This window comes from Thunnus maccoyii, chromosome 22, assembly GCF_910596095.1.
Source record: "Thunnus maccoyii chromosome 22, fThuMac1.1, whole genome shotgun sequence".
Classification (NCBI taxonomy): domain Eukaryota; kingdom Metazoa; phylum Chordata; class Actinopteri; order Scombriformes; family Scombridae; genus Thunnus; species Thunnus maccoyii.
The window spans coordinates 5774173-5784604 of record NC_056554.1 but is presented as its reverse complement, the minus strand read 5'-3'; the positions used below and the strand labels follow the sequence as shown (position 1 = coordinate 5784604).

At 37.9% G+C, this 10432-nt stretch overlaps 2 protein-coding genes across 3 annotated transcripts; both read left to right on the top strand.

Annotated features, from left to right (window-relative positions):
* The first annotated feature begins 836 nt into the window (after window positions 1–836).
* LOC121890061 lies at window positions 837–7665 on the top strand. Of its 2 annotated transcripts, XM_042402321.1 has the most exons (7): window positions 837–919; window positions 5609–5783; window positions 5924–6262; window positions 6397–6441; window positions 6554–6670; window positions 6848–6879; window positions 7031–7665. In XM_042402321.1, the coding sequence occupies exons 2-7, from the start codon at window positions 5738–5740 to the stop codon at window positions 7130–7132; spliced, it is 681 nt and encodes a 226-aa protein (XP_042258255.1). In that variant the 5' UTR covers window positions 837–919; window positions 5609–5737; the 3' UTR covers window positions 7133–7665. The 2 variants fall into 2 exon arrangements, with proteins under 2 accessions (XP_042258255.1, XP_042258256.1); XM_042402322.1 differs by lacking the exon at window positions 6397–6441.
* LOC121890070 lies at window positions 1118–3240 on the top strand. Its single transcript, XM_042402337.1, has 5 exons — window positions 1118–1364; window positions 1505–1843; window positions 2131–2247; window positions 2423–2454; window positions 2606–3240. The coding sequence occupies exons 1-5, from the start codon at window positions 1319–1321 to the stop codon at window positions 2705–2707; spliced, it is 636 nt and encodes a 211-aa protein (XP_042258271.1). The 5' UTR covers window positions 1118–1318; the 3' UTR covers window positions 2708–3240.
* Window positions 7666–10432: the final 2767 nt, after the last annotated feature.

Here is a 10432-nt window from a genome sequence, read left to right as displayed (position 1 = left end):
CTCATATATATGTCAAGCTGTCGGCTTATGGAGACATAATTATTAAGCATCTTCCAAAAATAGCTTGTTTTACTATGATATGCTTTAGTGAGTGTGTGTGAAGATCAGTGATTCCATTACATACATATTCACAGCAGTACATCACTTAGCTGAGCCTCACTGTTGAGGTTCTAGAGGACGACGGCTGATCATGGTAAATGGTAAATGGACTGTACTTGTATAGCACCTTTCTAGTCTTCCGACCACTCAAAGCGCTTTTACACTACAAATCACATTCACCCATTCACACACATTCATAAGCTGAATGGGTACAGGGGCTACCATGCAAGGTCCCAACCTGCCCATCAGAAGAAACTAACCATTCACACACATTCATACACTGAGAGGTTCATCAAGTATCTTGCCCAAGGACACATCGGCATGTGGACTGGAGGAGCCGGGAATCGAACCGCCGATCTTCTCATTAGTGGATGACCCGCTCTACCTCCTGAGCCACAGCCGCCCCATCATCTCCACATTGTAGATGTTTCCAGTATAGCTGCCTACATGACATCCAGTGGTGTTCAGTCTGCCTCTGGTCTATACACATTATTGACATATTGTGAGGTTTTACTAGTATTGAGTCACACAAAGATCAGTTGACAGCTGACACAGAACAAATCCAACAACATTCTTGATGAATGTTTCAACCAGAGCACATTACACTGATGTGATACATTTTTCATTAATGAGTAGTTTCAAATCTCTTACAAGTAACGTAAGGGATTCAGTTTTTAAATTCAGTATTGACACAGTTACTAATCCCAGTGATGCTCTTTTTACTCCTACATAGGAAGGTGGGATTGCTGTCTTACAAAGAATTGGATGGAGGATCAACATAATGTCTGTGTGCATTCAGTAGAGAGACAGATTGCTCCAGGTGTGTTAGCTTTGCTGTGGCTTCAGCCTTTTCAATGAAAGGAGGAAAACACCTTTGGGTAAATCCAAACCTGTATATTGTGTCTCCTTAGCTGGCTAGCTGTTGCTATATTTGGGTTTCAACGGGGTTTGTTCAGATTTGGGAGGGGTGTGTGTGTAAATTCTATCATTCTTTAACTTTGGTTTGAACACTACGTAGCTAAAATAACCTTTAGGATAACCATCTCGTATCCGTTCAGACGATCATTTGGCATCAACACTCGTTTTACAGAAAGCATTCATGTGGACAGTTTACGCAACTGTATGAGCAAGAAAAAATGGCCCCACCTCTTAAGTTGAGAGCACCCTTCCTGGAGCACAGTTTGATTACACACATTGCTGAGCTACAATCATACGCACCATGATGAACCTTACCTTGATAACAGCTTTCATTCTCTGCAGCATCAGTAAGTACTGCCACTACATTTCTCTCAACTTCATTGCTGCCAGAATTTAATGGTTTTTGCTCATTATTCAATTTATTAAGAGGTTTTGTTTTTCTTCCTATAACAACTAAATCTCTTGTTGTCTCTGCTGTGTGTTTCAGGCTGGATCTCTGTCTCACTTTCTGAGTCTCACACTGTGGAGGTCCAGTCTGGTGAAGAAGTCACACTGCAGTGCACCAAAACTTACAAAGTTCAAGCAACAATATCCTGGTTCAGACTGGTCAACAGAACCAAAGCCAGCTGTATCTCAACTATGACCAGCTCTGAAACTGTTAAATACTGTGATGGATTTCAAAATGGAAAATTTCAAATGAGCTCCAACATTTCCACAGTCTCTCTCAACATTAAGGAAGTGGATTTATCTGACTCAGGGGTTTATTTCTGTGGATTTAACTTTAACGGACAGACATTTTTAAGTGTCATACATTTAAATGTTGAAGGTAAGATGTTATGAAATGTATATTCTTCTCTTATGTCTTTCTATATGTGGCTATTTAATTATTGTCAGAACAAGATATTGATGCACATTTTTAAAACTAAATAAAAATGAAATGTATCTTCATTTCATTAAAAGTGATGATGAATCATATGATGACATTGACAGAAAGTCTAAACGTAAGAGTCTCTTATAGATTTCATTGTGCAAAATTCATTTGTCCATTTTAATGTTAGTCATTTTTAGCTAGAAAAGGAGAAACAGTCTGATTAAAGATCTTTCTTGTGGCAGAGTCGGATGCAACAACAAAGCTGATGGGTGTGATCTTGGTGATCTTGGGCAGTCTGTTTGTTCTCCACACTACGGTCATCATTGGTCTGGTTGTTAAAAACAGAAAACTTCAGAGAGGTAATGTTTCGATCTTGTATTTGGTTTATAGTTTTTTTTCACAAATTCTTTAAAGTTGTGTAAATATTTTGGAAGAATACTAAATTTCATGTTTGCCAAAACGGAATAACAGTAAAGTTTTAGAATAATGACGGTCAATTAACTGATTAGATCCATTGTCTCTTTCATTTGGCAGCTAATGAAGAAAAGAATCAACAACAGAGTGAGGTGAATCATGTTTTATCATTTACTTTACAAGTAAAGTTTGATCATTTACTTGTATTTGTTTTATAATTTAAGATCATGTCCAGCCATTGTTTTGTTTTTCTCTTCATTTCCACTTGTTAAGGTGACTGACTGTAAATACTTTTATTTACAGAATCTGGGCTCTGATGACCTGAACTATGCAGCAGTGACTTTCTGTCAAAAAGCAAAAAGAAGAGCGGTGGAGCCAAATGTTGTGTATGCTGCCACCAGATAGACTCAAGAAACAAGAAAAGCTCTTCAGAGGGGAACTGATGCTTTTTCACGTGAATCTGCACTTGTGTTTTTATGTGTTTTTGTGTGTTTGGTGGACAGGAGACCATCACTTTGGCAGAAAAAAAGATGCATAACAGTTGCATCTTCTTTCTAGTGCTGAGTTTTATTTCATATCGCTCTTGTAAAGATGTTATTACAGTACATCAATACAGAAACTTAAGCTTTAAATGTTGACTTAATATAGACTGTATGCACAGTACATACAGTATGTCAGTGTGTCTATAGTGGTACGTGGAAGAAAATAGTCTACAGCTAACATCCAGGTGTGTTTTTTTAGCATGTAACATGTATTTATGCTCTCAGTCGTCCATCCTGCCACTTTCAAGTGTAACAAACAGTACTGTCTGTGTCAACCTAAAAGAGACATCTCAACCACAGCAAGAATGGCCTTCAGCTCTGTACTATTTTCTCCAGTGTGTTACTTTCACAATGTAGCAACAACCACAAAACACACCAAATAAAACTGCTACTACATTTTGTTTTATCTGACTTCTGAAGAACTGTGTTGGTAAAAGGTGCAGCACTTGAAGACATTGAAAAAACAGAGATTGCAGTGTGAGATACAGTATGTGACTCCAATTCTCTGATTTACAGTATTTGGGCTCAGATGAGCTGAACTCTTCAGTGCTGAGGTTCCTTCCAAAAACAATAAGAAGCAGAAGGCCAGCAGCAGAGAGAGAGGAGGAAACTCATGTTGTTTATGCTGCCACTAGATAGACTCAGGAAGCAACTGGAACTGCAGCTCTGATGCTTTATCATATTATTCTGTGGTTGTTCTCACATGTAGGTGGTGAATACAAGCAACCACAAAAATAAAAAATAGTTTGTATTTTCATGCTTGTGTTTTTCTTTTTCTTTTCTAAGCCAAAGTCTTTGTCTTTCTTATTTCATCTGTCTACAATCTTAATGTGACAATTAAAAGAGCAGAAAGGACACTGATGACGGTCAAACTTAGTTACAGAGAGAGTACGATAGGGAGGGTGGGTGACACATCACTTGTTTGACAGGAAGAGACAGCACAGTGTGGTCAGAGCACAACTGACCTGAAAGTCAAGAGACCTGTTCAGTCAAAACTGTGTAGTTAACTGTGTAGTTAACTGTGTATTTAACTGTGTAGTTAACTGTGTAGTTAACTGTGTGACTTTCTGCTGTCAAGTAGACTAAATGATCAGCTTCTACAGAACATTTATAAAAACCTTTTTGTAAAACTTACAACCATCAAAGTGAAAACTGGATATTTAAACTGATGTTGATGTACTAAATGTCTGAATTCAAATATGTATTTTAAAAGGTTGTATTTATAAATATAATTATATGTGGTTCCCACCTTCCCCTTGTTGCACTTTACACTGTGGTGACAAACAGCCCTGTCTGTATTAGTGACATATCTGTATATGTATCTTAACACTTCTGACAAACTTGCACCACTGATTTATCTTCACATGATCTATAAGCAACTTGTGACACAGTTTGACACTGACAGCCTCATGTGAAAACATTCACTCTGCTCCAGACTGTACATCAGTGTTTCTCTCTACTTGGGCAGCCTGTCCAGATAGATTAAGACCTGCCCAGATAGATTAAGACCTGTCCAGATAGATTAAGACCTGTCCAGGTACAGAAAATACAAATTGCATTTTTTTTTTCAATCAATGCACACAGATCCTCTCAAGACAAGGTGCATGTCAGGTGTGCGTGACACAGTGATTCATTTGGTACATCAAATTCAAAGGAAGACTGGCAGCATCAAGTTTTTCTCAGGTACCATGTGGAGGAACTGGTTAAACACTCGTCCCTCTTTTTCCAGGTATCTGAAATAAAGTTCTGATAATTGGCATATGATTTTTTTAATTCACCTTGCAACAGTTCCCACATTCATGAATGTTTTAACCAGCATTTGTATAGGAATGATTCTGTCCTGAGCTTTTTGATCCATATAAGCAGTTGTAAACTGTAATATAAGTCATTTCTTTCTACTGTTGAGAAGGTACAAAAGTAATGTGATTACCATTTCAATGAGTAATAAGTAACGAGTCGTTGATATTTTCAAGAAACATGTTGGCAGCTGCGTTGAGGAAGACTGAGTACAGATCACAGTGAAGATGGACAGGAGCTGCATCTGCTGGGTCTTTGCTGTGATCTGTCATGTCTTCAACATGTACAGTGTTTCCTACAGGTTGAGAACTTACTTGTAGTGGTGGGTGGCGCGGCGTGTGATGGGCGGGTTCAGAAATAAACTAGTCAAACAAAGGTTTATGAATAACTATTGAGGCTCAGCGAAGTGATCTACTGCTGTGAATATGTATGAGTATGTAATGGAATCACAGATCTTCACATCCACTCACTAGAGCGTATAAGTTTTTAAAAATTAAGTAAATCACAACACATGACCAGCATCTGTATTGTAAAGCACTCAAGTCAACTGTCTGCAGCTGTAAACATAAAGAAAACTGCAAGTTCCTCACTTACAAAAAGTAAGAATGTTAATTAAAGCTTCTAATACAGACACGTCAACAAAAGTGGTTAATAAAACCTGCATCTTTCATTCATCAGATGATTTTAAATTCCACTTGTCTTTATGTTGTTTCTATCTGGGCCTGTTTGTTTCCTCAATGTATCTGATGAGCAACTAGACATAAAGCACTTTGTTCTACACATGAAGACTATTATCTCATATTCTGCAGCTTGCACGCTGGTGTTCAGAGTGACCAGGAACTCTTTAACATCTGACTGTCTATCATTCTTTAACTTTGGTTTGAACACTACGTAGCTAAAATAACCTTTAGGATAACCATCTCGTATCCGTTCAGACGATCATTTGGCATCAACACTCGTTTTACAGAAAGCATTCACGTGGACAGTTTACGCAACTGTATGAGCAAGAAAAAATGGCCCCACCTCTTAAGTTGAGAGCACCCTTCCTGGAGCACAGTTTGATTACACACATTGCTGAGCTACAATCATACGCACCATGATGAACCTTACCTTGATAACAGCTTTCATTCTCTGCAGCATCAGTAAGTACTGCCACTACATTTCTCTCAACTTCATTGCTGCCACAATTTAATGGTTTTTGCTCATTATTCAATTTATTAAGAGGTTTTGTTTTTCTTCCTATAACAACTAAATCTCTTGTTGTCTCTGCTGTGTGTTTCAGGCTGGATCTCTGTCTCACTTTCTGAGTCTCACACTGTGGAGGTCCAGTCTGGTGAAAACGTCACACTGCAGTGCACCACAATTTACAAAGTTCAAGCAACAACATCCTGGTTCAGACTGGTCAACAGAACCAAAGCCAGCTGTATCTCATCTATGACCAGCTCTAAAGCTGTTAAATACTGTGATGGATTTAAAAATGGAAAATTTCAAATGAGCTCCAACATTTCCACAGTCTCTCTCAACATTAAGGAGGTGAATTTATCTGACTCAGGGGTTTATTTCTGTGGATTTAACATTAACGGACAGACATTTTTAAGTGTCATACATTTAAATGTTGAAGGTAAGATGTTATGAAATGTATAATCTTCTCTTATGTCTTTCTATATGTGGCTATTTAATTATTGTCAAAACAAGATATTGATGCACATTCTTAAAGCAAAATAAAAATAAAATGTATCTTCATTTCATTAAAAGGCAGTGATGATGAATCATATGATGACATTGGCAGAAAGTCTAAACGTAAGAGTCTCTTATAGATTTCATTGTGCAAAATTCATTTGTCCATTTTAATGTTCGTCATTTTTAGCTAGAAAAGGGGAAACAGTCTGATTAAAGATCTTTCTTGTGGCAGAGTCGGATGCAACAACAAAGCTGATGGGTGTGATCTTGGTGATCTTGGGCAGTCTGTTTGTTCTCCACACTACGGTCATCATTGGTCTGGTTGTTAAAAACAGAAAACTTCAGAGAGGTAATGTTTCGATCTTGTATTTGGTTTATAGTTTTTTTTTCACAAATTCTTTAAAGTTGTGTGAATATTTTGGAAGAATACTAAATTTCATTTTTGCCAAAAACAGAATAACAGTAAAGTTTTAGAATAATGACGGTCAATTAACTGATTAGATCCATTGTCTCTTTCATTTGGCAGCTAATGAAGAAAAGAATCGACAACAGAGTGAGGTGAATCATGTTTTATCATTTACTTTACAAGTAAAGTTTGATCATTTACTTGTATTTGTTTTATAATTTAAGATCATGTCCAGCCATTGTTTTGTTTTTCTCTTCATTTCCACTTGTTAAGGTGACTGACTGTAAATACTTTTATTTACAGAATCTGGGCTCTGATGACCTGAACTATGCAGCAGTGACTTTCTGTCAAAAAGCAAAAAGAAGAGCGGTGGAGCCAAATGTTGTGTATGCTGCCACCAGATAGACTCAAGAAACAAGAAAAGCTCTTCAGAGGGGAACTGATGCTTTTTCATGTGAATCTGCACTTGTGTTTTTATGTGTTTTTGTGTGTTTGGTGGACAGGAGACCATCACTTTGGCAGAAAAAAAGATGCATAACAGTTGCATCTTCTTTCTAGTGCTGAGTTTTATTTCATATCGCTCTTGTAAAGATGTTATTACAGCACATCAATACAGAAACTTAAGCTTTAAATGTTGACTTAATATAGACTGTATGCACAGTACATACAGTATGTCGCTGTGTCTATAGTGGTACGTGGAAGAAAATAGTCTACAGCTAACATCCAGGTGTGTTTTTTTAGCATGTAACATGTATTTATGCTCTCAGTCGTCCATCCTGCCACTTTCAAGTGTAACAAACAGTACTGTCTGTGTCAACCTAAAAGAGACATCTCAACCACAGCAAGAATGGCCTTCAGCTCTGTACTATTTTCTCCAGTGTGTTACTTTCACAATGTAGCAACAACCACAAAACACACCAAATAAAACTGCTACTACATTTTGTTTTATCTGACTTCTGAAGAACTGTGTTGGTAAAAGGTGCAGCACTTGAAGACATTGAAAAAACAGAGATTGCAGTGTGAGATACAGTATGTGACTCCAATTCTCTGATTTACAGTATTTGGGCTCAGATGAGCTGAACTCTTCAGTGCTGAGGTTCCTTCCAAAAACAATAAGAAGCAGGAGGCCAGCAGCAGAGAGAGAGGAGGAAACTCATGTTGTTTATGCTGCCACTAGATAGACTCAGGAAGCAACTGGAACTGCAGCTCTGATGCTTTATCATATTATTCTGTGGTTGTTCTCACATGTAGGTGGTGAATACAAGCAACCACAAAAATAAAAAATAGTTTGTATTTTCATGCTTGTGTTTTTCTTTTTCTTTTCTAAGCCAAAGTCTTTGTCTTTCTTATTTCATCTGTCTACAATCTTAATGTGACAATTAAAAGAGCAGAAAGGACACTGATGACGGTCAAACTTAGTTACAGAGAGAGTACGATAGGGAGGGTGGGTGACACATCACTTGTTTGACAGGAAGAGACAGCACAGTGTGGTCTGAGCTGAAATGAAGTAAAAATCAAGAGATATCCAGAGTCAAAGCTACAAATAAAGCAGTGAAACCTTCCACAGACATCAAAGGCCTTGCTGTATTCAAAGATAGAGAGAAATGCTACTTTTAAACATCCACCATGAGTCACTTTTATTTTACACAAACTCACTTTACCTTCACAAGCTACATCAACATCTGCTCTCAAACAAATTTTTGCCAGCACACATTCATGGCTCTCTATTTGGTCTTTAGTCATTTAGTCTCTGGTTTCACTCTCAGATATCAGTTAGAGAATACTAACTGGAAACAGTGACCTGTATTCTGTATCCACAAAGATGAAAATGTTTTGTTGTTGTCTTGTGTTTTGTCTTCTGGTAGTCTTGTTATAATGCATTAACATTAGGATCAAAAACACAATGGCAGGAAACAGGAGATTGTTAACATTCATAAGAAAATCCCTCAATGACTCAACATCTCATAACAGGAGCAGAAAACAGTCCTAGTAATCAATAACAAATGACAACTTGAATGATACAAAATTATGACCAACTTTTAATTCCTTTTTCTCATCTTTCTGTTGGTATTTGAGCAATAATGCACCTTCTGATACACAACAACAGTAGAAGCTGCAGGAGTGAAGCATAACTACTATACTGAGAGATCATGACTGAATAGAAATACATTGAATGGTTATTGGAGAAAACAATAGTATTATAACTTTAATGTGACTGAATTACAAGATTTATCCTACTTGTTTGGAAGAAAGACATTTTAAAAAAAACTTTAATTATGCACAGATTTAAGGATGATACCTGACAAACTCAGCTACAGCATCTAAGATACAACACATGACTGTGTGAACTCTTATGTACAAAATGTGAGCTCAGATGACCTGAACTATGTAGCCCATCCAAAAACAAAAGAAAAATTGCAGGTCTGCATCAGAGAGAGAGCTGGAGCTGAATGTTGTGTTTGCTGCTGCCACCAGATTCAGGAAGCTACTGGATGTGTGAGTTTAGAATATGCTTTGTCATATTAATTGCAGGGCAGGAATTATGCCACGGTCAAACAACCAGTGCCGTGGATGCCCCAGAGTGTGGCCGTAATGCCCCTTCTAAAATTAACTACCCCCATGGCCAGTTTAGTGTGCCCTGTTTTGAACTGGCCATTGTTCCCTTAAAAGAAAGTTGCGTACTTCCTCATTCAAAACTACATGCAACGCAGCAAATAAACACTCTCAATGTTTCCCAGTGTCTCAATCATCATGCTGGACATCAACAGTGGTGCAAGATTTCTCCCATCCCGCAAATATATGTGTGACGTCAACGTAAACATTAACAGCTAACCCTTTAGCTTACATTAACTAAAACATTATGTGATAAGCACAGGCAGCTAAACACTGTACAGTGTAAGTATTCATACACGTTGTGTTTTAAAGTTAGTCACACACTCTCCTGCCAGGCTCTTGGAAGCGGTCAAAATGATTTTCTCTGGCAGTTACTATTAATAAGACTGTCTGTGACAGTGACATCTGGCAGCTTGTAGTAGTAGTAGAGACGTCGGAAGATGCTTCACTCGTTTTCACTCATCATGAATTTATTTCCTCCGTGGCAGAAAAACACATTCCATGATCCTTCAGAACTCCAGCAGGTTAAACTGGACTAGCGAAACACTTTTAGTGCTGATTGACTCCAACACACTCACTATAAACAGACTTTAAGACAATCGCTAGCCTAGCAACATTAATGCTACAAACAGCCCATAATGCAACACTCTGTGTAGAAGTCAGTTTTACATTGGTACTTTATCCATTGAAAAAGAATATCTGATGTTGTGAACAAGCCATTAGTGCAGTGTGTATGCAAATGAACCTGTAGACCGACATGCATAACCAGTCAAAAATATTCTCAGCAGTTAACCGTTGACATCCTAACCAGGATATTGCTATTGGCTAACTATGAACATACATAGAGTTTGTAACTTGCTGTGAGATCTGACGGGTTGCTACTTTTTCAGTGTGATGCAACATTAACACATACACACACAAACACACACACACACACACACACACACACACACACACATTTCTCTGTAAGCAGACGGTCACTTCTCAGTTAAGACAGATCAGCAGAGTCTGCCGGCTGTTACATGACTGGTAGCTCTCATCCGAGTCTCTCCTAGAGAGAGTGTGTTTAATGTTTAACGTTTAAAAAAGTGT

What these genes read in the sequence shown, in the direction of transcription:
- LOC121890070 (XM_042402337.1), top strand. Translation starts at nt 1,319, where the DNA reads ATGATGAACCTTACCTTGATAACAGCTTTCATTCTCTGCAGCATCA. An exon ending in TTTCATTCTCTGCAGCATCA is followed by an intron (nt 1,365 to 1,504) that starts GTAAGTACTGCC and finishes TGTGTGTTTCAG; the next exon opens with GCTGGATCTCTGTCTCACTT. An exon ending in AAACAGAAAACTTCAGAGAG is followed by an intron (nt 2,248 to 2,422) that starts GTAATGTTTCGA and finishes TTCATTTGGCAG; the next exon opens with CTAATGAAGAAAAGAATCAA.
- LOC121890061 (XM_042402321.1), top strand. Translation starts at nt 5,738, where the DNA reads ATGATGAACCTTACCTTGATAACAGCTTTCATTCTCTGCAGCATCA. An exon ending in AAACAGAAAACTTCAGAGAG is followed by an intron (nt 6,671 to 6,847) that starts GTAATGTTTCGA and finishes TTCATTTGGCAG; the next exon opens with CTAATGAAGAAAAGAATCGA. An exon ending in AGAATCGACAACAGAGTGAG is followed by an intron (nt 6,880 to 7,030) that starts GTGAATCATGTT and finishes TTTTATTTACAG; the next exon opens with AATCTGGGCTCTGATGACCT.